General features: G+C 34.4%; 1 protein-coding gene across 1 annotated transcript in view; it reads left to right on the plus strand.

Annotated features, from left to right (window-relative positions):
* Positions 1-368, plus strand: part of LOC113228516 — a 120367-nt gene extending 119999 nt beyond the window's left edge. Inside the window, exon 9 of the mRNA XM_026461852.1 lies at positions 245-368. Coding sequence (XP_026317637.1) covers positions 245-318 — 74 coding nt within the window. The 3' untranslated portion in view covers positions 319-368. The remainder of the gene's footprint in view (positions 1-244) is intronic.
* Positions 369-15040: the final 14672 nt, after the last annotated feature.

The raw sequence follows: 15040 nt of genomic DNA on the forward strand, positions 1-15040 counted from the left end.
TTATTACTAACCATTGAGAGAGCCAAGCGAGCGGTTCTAAAGGTATCTACCTCTTCCGCCCTTTCCTTTACCCGACTAACCTTCTGTATAAGTCGTGTAAGGCACTAACTGTAAGGCAATTATTTATTAAGTCCACAGTTCTCAAACAGCACATTGCACTCCTATATAGCACTGAAAACACTGACAAAAGACGGAAAGATATCTGCCCCAAAATTGCATCATCAAAACATACGTTTATTTCCAGATTTTTTGAGTTTCTTTGGTCAATTTTGTACAACCAAACTGGCCATATATCGTTTTATGTTACATAAAGGTTAAGAAAATTCTCCAAGAATTCCTTCAAAATATGTTCTACGATAATACAGAGAATTTATTAATTATCCCAAATAAATGTTGTCTAATTTAAGCGTAATAGGTAAATGATTTGCATTTCATTGTTAATTTTTTTGTTTGTTCATATTTTAATCATTTTTTTGTTTATAATTTAATCATCCTATATTCACCTGTGTAATTAGTATTTTTTACCTGAAATACAGGATTCTCCTATAATATAATAATAATAATAATAACGTTTATTGCAAAACATGTTGTTACATAATAGTTCTTATAGTAGTTTACAGTATCAAACATGTACCCTGCAAGGGCGTAGCTATGTCAATTTTTTAAATACACATTTTGATTACCATTAATTAAAATATCATTATAATGATAATTAAATCTAAACAAAATATTTTCTGAAAAGTCAATGACTTAATTGGAAAATGAATTTCAAATTGAAGTCTAAAGTATTTCAAAAAAATTAATCGTCAAATTATTCTAGAATTATATAATAATAGTTATAATTAATAATTACATAACATTTGTCATTTTATTAAATTACATAATTATGTCATATTTTTTATAAATATAGGTAGTTAACATATCAAAATTCCTTGTTTATGACGTTATGAACAATTTTCCTTGTCATTAAAAAAATCTTGCAATGAATAGTAGCATTTTTGAGACAGATGTTTACTAAGTTGATTTTTAAACATTTTTACGCCATTTATCAGTTTTAAAAAGTGAGGGAGTGCGTTATAAATTTTAGTTGACATCGAATATGGCCCCAAGTTGACCATTTGTAATTTTGAAACTGTTGTTGCTAGTCTGCATTTGGGTCTTAATTTTACTGAACGACAATGTAGAGGATATGCATTCAAATTATTCTTGACAATAAGACACATTTGTAAAATATATATACATGGTAAAGTCAAGATATTATATTTAATGAAATACGATTGACAGCTTGTAAACGAGTCTATATTAGCGAGTATGCGGATACATTTCTTCTGTAACATAAAAACTTTTTTTGCGTCAGTGCTGTTGCCCCACAATGCAACGCCATAGATAAGCCAGGCATAAGCATACGCGTAGTAAGCGCTAGTTGCTGTCCTAAGGTCAGTAGATTTTTTGAGCTCGTTAAGAGCATATGTGAAACTAGACAGTTTACCAACAACTTTATTCACATGATCCTTCCAATTTAAATTTATGTCGATATTTATTCCTAGGAGGCAAAAGGAGTTTACAGAATCAAGCGCGATGTTGTTAAATTTATAAATTAAATTTATAGGGCGTTTTTGATAAGGTATAAACTGCATTAATTTAGTTTTGTTAAAATTAACTTCTAGATTATGGTCATTAAGCCAGCTTGTCATTAATTTCAAATTTAAATTCAAAAGTTCGTGAAGTTGTGTAATATTGGAGCAAGGCAGAATCATCGAAATGTCATCGGCGAAGAGAATGCAAGGAATATTAAATTGATTAGGCAAGTCATTGATATAAACTAAAAATAACAAACATCCCAGGACGCTACCTTGGGGGATAGAACGATTTAAAATTACTTTGTCAGACCTGACACCCCTAATAAATCCCGTGCGGTGGTCGTAGAATTCAACGTCGACGAATTGGATGCGTTGCTGTAAATAAGGCACAAACCAATTATGAGCTGCACCCCTCACGCCTATGTCATATAGCATGTTCAGCAAAATTGGATATAGAACCCTGTCATAGGCCTTGCTCATATCTAATAGGATCCCAATTGCATGTTGTTTGTCATTAATTATTTTCAATATTTCGTTTACGTAATTGTAGATAGCAAGACCCGTACAACGTCCCTTCCGAAAACCGTACTGCCTATTATTAAAAATTGAATATTTCTCACAAAACGAATAAACTCTATTGTACATAATGGTTTCAAAAATTTTTGAAAATGTCGATAAGAGTGCTATTGGACGATAATTATCACAACAAGTCTTATCATTTACCATATATGTGTTATATTTTACATTTATTCGCATAATTAGTCTCTATTTAATCATTTGTAAAATACGTAGTTCAATAACCAAATTTTATTTTATTTTTTTTAATCAACTTAAGAATAGTGGACGGAAAAGGAATTCGAGAAGGATTCACATTTTTAAAAGTAAGTGGCTAGGAATAAGTACAGAGGCTGCGTGTAAAAAGGTGGGATGACAATGGTGGTCAGAATCGTCACAATATTATGTACTACAATTGTTTGTAACCAAGCTAGGAATTCACAAATTCGTGATGGTACAATGAGATACAACAGGAATACATAAGCGCTATCCTTCTTGTTTCGTTATCTCACACTTTCAAAAAGAAAACCGATATACCTACCAACATAATTTTCTATATTTTCTTCCTATTCAATATGGCGGTAAGGGATAGGCACTTTCCTCAAATAGAAATACATCTATTTCGACTTCCGTTCTCTTCTACAAAATGTTGAGAATAGCGGTAAGCCACAGTGCATTCAATAGAAGCATATCTTTTAAGATACCTTTGGCGTTTGCACCATAAAAAATTGAATAGGATATAACATGAGCATATATCATGGTTTTTACTGTTTGTCTTCTCTGTATAATATTGCTTTACATACATTATATACATACATTATAATATAATAATATATTTACATACATTATATTATTTATTATAATACTACATATGTAAGTTTATTATGTATGTATAAGAATGTTTATATTATGTTATTTATTTTATACCATACAAATTATCGATTAGCTTCTAGTATATTGTTCTTCTTGTTTAAGTATAGCACCAACCTGTTTTTTATTTCTGTTTGGCCCAATGGTTGACTGGTAGAGAATGCCTTATGGCATTAAGTCCGCCATTTGTACTTCAGTATATTGTACAATAAAGTTTAAATAAATAAATAATTTATTAATATTTTTAGCTTTCGTCAATATGGGGTTGCACTTTGGCATAAGTAAAAAAAATGTTTTGCGATTATAGAAGTTTCCAAGTTGATTCACTGCAAGTATTCAATCTTTCCACTCTCGATAGGGATGAATAGCCCATCTCCGGTGATCGCGGGCCGGATGAGCGGCACAAGAAGCCTTTCAGCTACATCTTAGCTCACTGCACCAGGAAGACGAGGTTTGTATTAGTAATACGAGAGAATAGAAATGTTCCTTTTTCGGTGCTCAAAGCAAGTTATGAACAGGATCTCTAGCTGGTAGGAAATTATATTGTATGTGCCTGTAAACAGTATTATTCATTGTTGCAGTCATGGCATATAATTTATCAGCAAATCTTGTGATAAGCTTTTATTTTTGTTAGCTGGGGACTTAAGACTGAGAACACGATTATTTGTTAAGTTATTTATAATATTTAAGTTATATAATATATTTTATATATATTAAGTTATATATAATTTAATAATCATAACTATGAAACGGTTCGAGATTTTCGTGCCAAATTTAGCAAATAAACCTATAAAAAATAGAACTTCTTAACAATAAACTCGGATTTGAAATAGTCCTACTCCTAATGACGATTATGTGGGTTATGACAATTTGACTTTCAGACAGACTTTAACCCCAAAGAATGTAACTGTAACTTTCAAGTTAATTTATATGAAGGTGCGACTAATGCCGTCAATTTACTGTATTCCAAGAGTGATGTAAATGAATTAGAGCTCCTTGACACATTCTTGGTCTTTAAATGTTAACTTCTTGAAGATGTACGGAATTCAATACTGCTGTAAGAGTATTTTTTAAACCAAAGCAGGTAACATTAAAATGGTGTTAGTGAAAATCACATGCAATTAACATGGCATAAAATGTTTATTATTAAAAAGAACCACTATTTGTGAAAAAGACTTTGGTCATAATGAGAACAATGAAACAAATCGAATTATAATATTGGAGATTTAATACAATAAAACAAAATCATTGACATTTTGTGTGCCATATTACATCGTTCTTAGAACTGATGAATTATAAATTCCTTAAATTCCATAAAAAATAGTAATCAACAACTAATCTTACTCTTGGTTATTAGTTTTTCATTTTCTATTTTAGTTCATTGCCTAAGGAACAAGGAAAAAGATTATCTAAATTCAATAATAATTAAACCATTCCTATTCCTCGTAGGCACTAGGTAATGAATGAAAATAGTAAAAAAAAAAACCAAACTATATTCACCATTAAGCAGACTTCAAAATTTAAAAAAATATTAAAATTAAACCTTCTAAATAGTGTCGTAATTCTTTGTCATATTCCATGAACTGCAACCCGGTTGTACATCATTAATATTTTCGGGTGGTAACTGGTCAATTGAAGGTTAGGTCCGGGAACTGCAACCAGCTTCTGCATTATTGGTCTTTTTGAAATTACACATTTTCTATGATCATTTCAGTAGATACTTTGAATAAATATTTCTCAGGGTTTCTAAACGTGGGCGTCAGATCATAAACTTTTGTAGAGACTAGTTTTGAGTTTGGCATGTTGCATATCTTTTGGTGACATGTCACGGAGCTTCTTGATGCAGTTTGTGGCATTGAATCTGGTTAAATTATTCTCGATGGAAGATTGTTGCACATTGGGTTTGATTACAATTTATTAGAACCGTCTGATATCCATAGTATTTTGTATTTAAAATTTCAGTCTTAAGATTGTTTTGATCTAGTAGCATAGCGTTGGTCACAGAAAATTGTTTCTTTGTTCTCTTTTAGCTCACCTAGGTATTTTCTTCTTTTTTGTGACATTATTTGTGTTTTTATATTTGTTAGCATGTGTAGAATATATTTTATACGTGTATGTATTTTGTTATTAATTAAACTTTGTGGTATGCATGACTTAACATACCTACAGTCTTTTAGACTATTGATAGTAACTATTATGACATAATGTGTGCCATTGGCTGTGCCAGGGTACATGCTATCTAGAAATAAGATTTTGTGAGACATGAGTTTGCTGAATAAATGATGATGGTTACTGTTACGTGAAGTGAGAAAAAACTTCATAAAAAGACGGAAACGCACTACAGGTATAAATATTTCTCTGCCTGCCCCGATGGGAGAACGGAGAGAGATACATGTATGTATGTATCCAGAAACGGGCTTATTTGCAATATTGTATCTAAATCCGTTTTAGTGACTTGGTGAATAATAATCACCTAAACATATTAACATACCTACATCTCCCAATAACTTTAAACTTTGTAGGATTTCTCAGTTGAATAAAATCACTTTAATCATGGTGATTTGAGTAAATTTCACTATAATTTAAATGCATCGTATTTACCAGTCCTTCGTAGTTTATTAATTTCTGACTCTTATGGTCTGAATAAATAAATGAGATTAAATATAATAAATAATAAAATAAAACAAGGAAAAGAAATAATATTTTCAATAATAATTGAAAAAATACTTTCTACTTTGCTATAAAAAACCTCGGACAACACACACAAGTACCCTCACTACTGCATGCGTCGTCTCTAAAGATTGGTGTAAGTCGCGGTGTCATTAAGTGAGGGAAGGATAAAATGACGTAAGGAGAAGTTCTGTACTTGTTTATATTTGTTTTTAAATATCGTAACACGCAATGTACTGTTAAAACTCGGACCTTTAAAACGCTGAAAATCACATTGTTCGTACTTAACAACATTAAAGTAAACGCTGTAAGTGGTACAATTTTAATAATAGGGGTTAAAGTATGAAATTGCCGATTTGTACTGAAAATCTAAATTGTTTATTTTTTAAATTTTTAACAAATTTATTTAATCAAAATAGTTGCCATTATTATCTATACATTGCTGCCATCTAATGGGAAGGTTATTAATGCCTTTGCGATAGAACTCCGACGATCTAGACTGCACAAACTGTGTGAAAGCATTTTGTACTGCCTCCTGGGAAGAAAACTTCTTGTCACGTAGATAATTGTCCAAATCACGAAAAAAATGGTAGTCCGTTGGAGCAAGGTCTGGTGAATACGGAGGATGACGAATGGTTTCTAACTGCAGTTCCTGAAGGGTCAAAATGGTTTCTCGAGCTGTGTGAGGTCTCGCGTTGTCGTGGAGCAATAATGGTGAAGATCGATTCATGAGTCGGGGCTGTTTTACTGCTAGTTTTGTCAACATGGTTCGGAGTTCGGCACAATAGACATCTGCCGTTATTGCTTGACCAGATCGGAGAAAACTATAGTGAATAACACCATGCTGAGACCACCAAACAGTTACCATTACCTTTTTATTGGTAAGTTTTGCTTTAGGACACTGTTGTGGCATTTGACCTGGGGTCAGCCATTGCATTTTTCTTTTCCGGTTATCATAAAGAATGCACTTTTCATCACATGTTACAATTCGATCCAATATTCCTTCATTTCCGTACCGGTTCAACAAGGCAACACAAGTTTCAACACGCGTTTCTTTCTGCAGATCAGTCAAATCATGAGGCACCCATTTTTCGTATTTTTTTATTTTATTGATTTGACGCAAGTGAGTCAATATTGTGGGTAAGGTAACGTTAAACCATGCCGCTAATTCCTGGGTAGTTTGACTAGGATCGGCTTCCACTATCTCTCTTAATTCATCGTTATTTACCTGTGTGGACTTCCTCGTGGCTCGTTCTTTAAGTCGAAATTTCCATCACGAAAGCGTTTAAACCAAAATCGCACGGTGCGTTCATTAGTAGACCCCTCTCCAAACGCAGCATTGATATTGCGGGCTGTTTCTGCCGCGTTAGTTCCGCGTCGGAACTCGTATTCAAAAATCACTCGAATTTTCGCAGTATCCATCTTTCTTGTCTAAATTGAATAACAAAAACAATTGAAAGTCGATATTCAAATGTTTCAAATTTAAAAAAAAAAATCACAGAAACCATTTGAAAAAAGTTTCATTCGAAAACCTCAAACCATGAAGATTCTATGAAAATTCAAAGAACCTATTGCAATAAAACGGCAATTTCATACTTTAACCCCTAATATTAGGGAACGCTAAAATGCTGTAATCAGGGGCACAGAAAAAAAATTTAATTACGTGTTCTTGATGTAACGCACATTTCGCAAAAAACACTGGATTTTATGTGGGTTAAATCGTTTTAAAATTCCTTAGTCAGAAAAAAGCGTTAAAAAATTATGCTGTCCAGAGTTTATTTCTCATTTTAGAGACATGAGACCCAGACCAATCGAAGCAGAAAAAGAAACTAAACGAGAATATGCAAAAAAATTTTTGCAGGTATTACGGGTTACAGCATTATCGCTTTCCAGCAACGATATCCCTTTTGCGGAAAGCACTTTGGCGTCTTGTACAACTTTAAGGGTTGCAGGTCGTACAAGTATCTGTATCTTTGCCTGTACCAGCTCATGGCAGACGCTGCATATAGGCAAAGAGCTTGGGATGATGTAGGAGACCGACGTGTTCTGCAGGAGCTTATAAGTGGATGGGTGGGTGTAAATGTAGCCAGGTTAATTCGAAACAGGCGACTCGGTTCGTGTGGCGGTTGCTCTTCGCCTGGGCTGCGATGTATGCGAATAACATCAATGCATTTGCGGTGCTACGGTAGAGGCGAGCGGCCGTCATGCCCTGAGTTGCTGCCGATGAGCAGATGGGAGATTTTCACGGCATCATGCCTTAAATGAAATCATCCGTCGGGCGCTAGTTTCAGCAAATATTCCATGCGTGCTGGAACCTCCAGGCCTCAGTCGATCAGATGGGAAAAGGCCCGACGGAATGACTTTGGTGCCGTGGGAGAGGAAGAGGTGTCTCCTGTGGGACGTTAAAAAAATTGTATCGGAAATCGGGCGACGGCTAAGGGAGAGTGGAGATGACTCTCGCGCCGGATTGTTCTTGGCGCAAAGATTGTCCATTGACATACAGCGAGGAAATACGGCAAGCGTGATGGGCACCTTTGCACCGGGCTCAGTCAGGGGCGTGCTTTTTGACGAGTGTGAGCACTGAGCCATGTAATTTGTAATTTCTTGATTTATTTAAATTATTTGTTATTCGTGACTATACATATATATATATATATATATATATATATATAAAATATATATATATATATATATATATATATATATACATAAATATATATTTATATATATATTATATATATATTTAATATATATGTATTAAAAAAAATAAACTACACATGAAAGAAAAATATAAGGAGAATAATATTTTTTAATAAAAATACTGACAGACATAACATTAACACGAGGAATAAAAATAAACTCACAAAAACTTTATACTAAAGGGTAATAAACAACTTCTGCGTACTTAGATGACAATAATCTGTGGTAGTGACCCGTTTTGCAGGTTGTCTCAATCTAAGATGTTTGAAATAAATATTATATATGTTAAATGTATTCATATTCATATATTTATTGCATTTCTACATGGTTTCCTTAGATCTAGAATACATTTAAATTGTCCCATAGACATGTAGCACCCTCCTGAGGCGTCGCAATATATGAGAGAGAACATACAAATAGTTAATTAATATACATTTCATACTTACGTCAAATAATAATAATGACTACAACTTATATAATTAAACACCAAGAAGTAATATTACATTTCATACTTAAGTCAAAAATAATGATAATCTACAAATTATATAACCATTACATGTCAACAATATTAAATTTGATGCCAATAAATGTATACAGTATTAATTGTTGAAAATTATTTAAGTATTTGTGTATTGTCATAATTATTTATTATTATTATTTAAATGTATATTTAAAAGAGCAACCCCTAGAGTTTCTTGCTCCTATCAAATCGCAAAAATAATGGAAAGACAAATAATACATTTAATAGCGAATCCTGATGAATTTGATGCTTCAGCTAGCGGACCTCGCCTTGATAGGACCTGATTGTCCGTATGGTAGGATGAAGTAGAAGACACATTTGTCCAGTTAATACCATTCAGTTAATGGTTCCTGCCTGCCTCCATGGTCGAACGGTTACCTTGCCGAACTGCTACGCAGAAGTCCCACGGTCGATTCTCAGACCGGGAGAAATATTTGTATGGCCTACAGTTGTTTCTCTCGTGAGTTTGGGTGTAATTTGTGGTTGTCTATGTGTGTGTCCATGGCACCAGTGATACAGAGTTTCCCTAGTGTGGGGCTATGTTGAGTGTGTGCGTGCGTTATGTGCGGTTTAGAACAATGAAGTTTGCTTAATAGTTATCTATATTCATAGAACTATGATTGTAAAAACGCATTAGAAATTTTGAAACAGGTTTAAAGGAGTTGTAGTATGGATGCACATAAAACAATAACAACAAGCGAAATATTCAAACACGTCCATATTAAATAATATAGTTAGTTGTATACATATGTATATAATATAACCAACTTGTTTTTGCGGCTTATTTTATTGCAAGCTTGCAATTTGTTATTTCTCGTACCTACAATGTTATGTCAATGAAATAACTGCTATTTTGCTATAACATATTTCTTTTTATTTCTAACTGATTTTTTTTACATATTGCTCATAAAAAGTTTGATGACCCATAACTTGCTACCTGGAGAGGTTTTATTCGAGATTTTTCTCTCAAACATTTTCCTTGCCAAGTGCAGCTAGTAGCTAATATGAATGTATTCGGAGTTCCGCCTTATAACATGGTGTAAGGGTTGGGTCGTGAATGTCGGAGTAACTTAACAGGGTCTGTAACGAACCCTAATTTCGGACGGTAATAAATCCACGGTACAAATGTTTTATTGTAAGGTGATGGAGCTAGAAACACAAAGCGAAATTATTTAGACACAGGACTGTGATACGGCTTTTGTATACATAAGCGACCCAGATAAGTCACAAGTTGATTTGTACCGTTGAGCAGTATCGTGTGTGTACTATAAATGTATTCTCAATCTCAAAAATCTCAATTGCAATCAAAAATATTAACATCTATATAAAATTTAAAAGTACTTAATTGTTCTACGCCAGGCATACAATGCGTATTGGAGTGTGATGTTAGGTATACTTTTTAGACATCGCATATATCTTGCCGTGATAACCACATACCAAATCCTTTTTCTATTTATTTATCTACAGTCAGTCGCCAGTCATCGAACACAAGCTGTCGTTTCAGTCTTCTAATGTTGCCACCATCAACCAGTGTTTTAGCGAAAGGATTCGGATGAGTATTGAGCGGATTCGTGTGTTTACGTACATACAGGACCGTCATTTCTAGAATCGTTGGAATCTCCAGGTATTCGAATATTATTTGGATTCCAGTGTTCCTGGTGTATCATGTGACAGCACTGACAGTTCGAAGGGTGTTTTGGACTCTTTATAGTTTCCTAAAGTTCCCGCCTCCCAGTGGGCGCTGAAAAGTCCTAGGGTGATAGGGGCCATGTAGGGTCCTCGGAAGCAATTGTGATTTTTTGTGTTAAGTTAATATAAAAAATCCGTGTTTTCAATAATTTTTTTGTGGGCGGTGAGCCAAAAAGTTTTGGAACCTATGCATTGATGTTTGATTTGGAGGGGGTGGCCCATAATTGAATGCCATAAAGTCATATTGGCTTTAATATGGTACAGTACACTATGAGCTTGTTACTAAGAGACAGGGCGGACTGCCGACCCAGAAGCCATAACAAGTTTCTAAATGTTTGTTTCTTTTTTTTTTGCCTATAACATATTCATCTCTATTTTTCGATTATTAATTCAATTTCAATTATTAAGCAAATTTCCAAACGATCCGGGCGCACTAATGCGAGCGTCGTCGCGTCGCTAAGCGTTGTAGTTGAAATACAGAACGCGACGCGACGCTTCAACTCTGCGCCAGTGTGAGTTGAGCCTTAAACATTACTGTTTTGTTATAAACAGTACAAAATGTATAAATGCAAGTTTAGTTCTCCAGTTGAAGTATTTTGAGATGGTATATGCATTGTTCACATCAAGAGAAATGTGTTTTTTTTCTATTTTGTTTTCAAACTTGTTCGACGCTCAGTTCTTTGTGGGTTACTTTTTAAAAGTTTTCTACGATAAAGCCGAGGCTTAGACCACTATTGGTAGAGACGATGCGATGTGTCCGTGTATAAACGTAACAGCTATAGATAAATTGTCAATACTAAATCCGCTTGCACTAAAACGAAATGCATCGTCAATATCACTTGTTTTTAATTTAAACTATGTGACACACATGTACGTAATATAATAATAGTCACGTGGTTAAAACGATGATGGTAATACAATTAAGCACAGCAGTGGCTAAGTTGTACTGGGTTCGATTTCCTAGTTTTATTTTCCCTATGAGGGTAGAAAATCAAATAAAGAATTACGGTAATTTATAATAGTTAATTAAAAAAAAAAAAAATTAATTCACGAATAAAAATTTAAAAAAACGGTACATATATTTATCACGGGTTGTGGTATCGTGTCTTAAGACTTTAGGTTTTCCGTTTCCGAGTATGATACTCCCCTGTATATTTGCCGGCGCAGAAAAAGGGCCACAGCACGAGCAGCAATTGGTAGCCGTTCAGCGGATGTTGTTTCGTCCTAGTCCGGACGTATTTAAGCTATGAGCCCGGAGGAAGCTCAGCAAGGTAGCAACTGCCAACCCGAAGGTAATTCAATCTGAAGGTGATTCACTCCGAAGGTAATTCCTGTAACGGACAACCAACTGGTAGTAATAGTCCTTTTGCCTCCGTTCTGAAAGCCCACCGACGGCAAAAGAGAATTAGAGGAGCACCTACGTACTAGCAATTGCCAGTGGCGCGGCCAGAACTGAGTTGCAGTTTAAATTATGAAAAAATAGATAAAATAAAGAATTTAGGTAGTAAGGCTGACGGCTGAGACGTTTGCTTATTGTTAGAAAAGAATAAAAACTAAATAGGCCAAAGAAAACAACGTCTGGTGAAAAAATACAATTAAATTTGTTTGTTAGTTTTTGAAATTTTAATAATGTAATCTTTAAAATTTTTCAAACCGTATGGTAATATGGTTCAAATTTATACATATCTATATAATCGTAGAAAGAGCTGCAATAATGACATAGTACAATTTGGTACAATACAAAACATGAAAATTAGCAAATAAAAGCGTTACTAGTGTTTTGTGTGTCATTCAACTTATCCTAAGAGCGCGTTCAAATTAGCCGCTGTTAGCCGCGCTGCAGTCGTGGTGGCCGCGCGACTGTCACTTTTCATACAATTCTAGACGCGCTACAGCAGCGGGACTTTCGTGCGGCCGCCACGTAGTTGCAGCGCTTCTAGAAATTGTATGAAAAGTGACAATCGCGCGGCAGTCGCGCGGCCGACGCGCAGCTGCAGCGCGGGTAATTTGAACGCGCCCTAAAGCGGGAACTTTCACTATCACAACTATTTACGTACCTTAAATGTGATTGAAAAAAAAAATATATTTTTAAAATTACGTAACGGATTTTTTATATCGGGGGCGCGGCCAAACCGAGCGTGGACTGGCTCTGAGGACGTTGAAGCGCTGTCTGCCTGAGCCGGCGGGCGCCGGCGACGGTTACCGCGCTCCCCTCTCTCTGTGTCTGTCGTCATTCAAAAATGCAACGTTGGCTGCCATAGATTAATTAACCAACTTTGTCTATGGTGGTTTTAATGTTTTGTAATCAATTAATATTTAAAAATATGATATATTTGTTGAAGAAATATTTGTGTTAAATTTTTAATACTGTTAAATTTAAAAAAAGACTTATAAAAAAAATAATTTGACGACGTTACGTTCCGTTACAAAGTTCATTATCCGCGACCAATGATTATATGCCTCCAGTGGTCTCTGGCTATAAGCCAATGGCCATCTTGAACGCCCGAAATTCCTGATTTTAACGCAGACTAAACTAAAGAAAAATCTGACTTTGGGCTTAATACTCTTAAAAGCTGACTAGAGCTCTCCCGTGAGATTGAGGTGGATCCTCAAAGAACCTCAAAGTAAGTGAAAGCAGATACAGTAGATTTTGCCATGAAGTAAATGAGACGCTTTTGCACCGCTTAAGTCAGTGTTGCCCATTAATGCGCAAACGATTTACTAGCAATAGAGGTCCTTATGAATGAGCTTGTCCAGAGAAGTACTGCCACCTTATATATTTCTGTCGTCAAGCGGTCATGAAAGGTAAGGGTGCTGGTAAAATTACAGGCTCAACTTATGTCTCAATATGACGCGTGCGGAGGCAGTTTTCATCAGATCTTTGCGATTTAAGCTGAGTGGCACTACAAAAGCTACGGACAGGCATTTCGCTTACCACCAGGCGCACGACTTGTCCATACCGTACTCACACCTGGGCAAATATGTTTTCCAACTAGAGAAGATTGAAAGTGATATATTAACATTTAGGAAACGAAACTATGTTTTCGGTCTATACGTGGGGAGCACTATAACTTTCCGGAATGAATAAGAAAAAAATACTATAAATGATCAGAAATGAATTTTTTGTTTCTAAAAATATTCTCCGTTCGCGTTAATGCACTTTTTCCTACGAATAACCCATTTTGAAAACATGCCACTTCACAATCACAATCTTAAAATTGTTACTCGGACACAGTGGAAACAATATTATTTTCGAATTTATTGTCTAAATATTGATTTGTAATGATTAAAATTTAAGTTGAACTTATTTATTTACATAAATCTCTTCAATATTTTGTTTATTATTTTATTTAATAGTACATAGGGAATAATTTCTCGTTAAATAAAAAGACGCGATGTTTATTTCGTAAAATTATGACAGCGACATCTATATGCTCCTTGGCGACACTAACAATTGATACTAAACTATAATTCCGAATTCACAACGTGACTATCAAGACTCAACTTGTTTTATTTATTTTTCTTCATGAAAATGCGGAAAAATAATTGAAAATAACGTTATTTTATCATTACATACGTTTCTTTTTATAACGGTTAAAATTCTCTGAATGTGAATAACATAAAGTACTTAAACATTATACTATGATCAGACGATTCGGAACATCAAAACAGAAAGAGATGGCATCATATAGTTCATATAGCGTTATTTCTTTCCTACTTTTAATAAGAAATAGAAAATATTGAGAAATCATTCGTTCTTTCAATCACTTTAGCAATAATACATTACTTGGTTGACAGGGTTTTCCAAAAACAATCTTATTTCAATGTAAGCATAAAGTAAGCTTATTATAATATTATTCATATTCGTACCATACTCGTAGGCCCCCAGAACTCTTCAGGTGCCCACAGGTTTGCTTAATTTTTTGACGATAGACGATCGACAACGTATTTTTTGTCGAACGTCATGTGAACTTTAAGTTAGACGTATGTGCTTACCAATTTTCTTCAATTTTACCTTGATGATCGTCAAATATCGAGCAAATCTGTAGACACCTTTATTCATTTATTATTCATTTATTCATTTATTCATTTATTCAGTATGGCGAGTGGGCTTACAGAGCTTATCCAATACACCCACTAGCTTAGGTTACATTGATAATAAAAAAAAATAAAAAATTAAAATTAAAATAATCAAATAGAATCAACATGAATTAAAAATACTATAATACAATTTTAAAATGTCATAATTTTAACCTACTGAATAACTAATGTTCTATAAGTAAAAAATAGTCATTTAAAAATATGTTTGCCTTCATAAGAAGTTGTCCAAAGGAATCGGCAAATAGATCTATGTCATAGCGGTCAGCAAGCATATCGCCGATGAGCGTGAGCGCCCGCACGGAGGGAGCGTGCGCAGCGCGAATTGTACGTACAAACGGCCTTTGCAGCAAGCGCG

The sequence above is a fragment of the Hyposmocoma kahamanoa genome, unplaced genomic scaffold, assembly GCF_003589595.1.
Source record: "Hyposmocoma kahamanoa isolate Upper Pololo Valley unplaced genomic scaffold, ASM358959v1 232, whole genome shotgun sequence".
In the NCBI taxonomy this organism is placed as follows: domain Eukaryota; kingdom Metazoa; phylum Arthropoda; class Insecta; order Lepidoptera; family Cosmopterigidae; genus Hyposmocoma; species Hyposmocoma kahamanoa.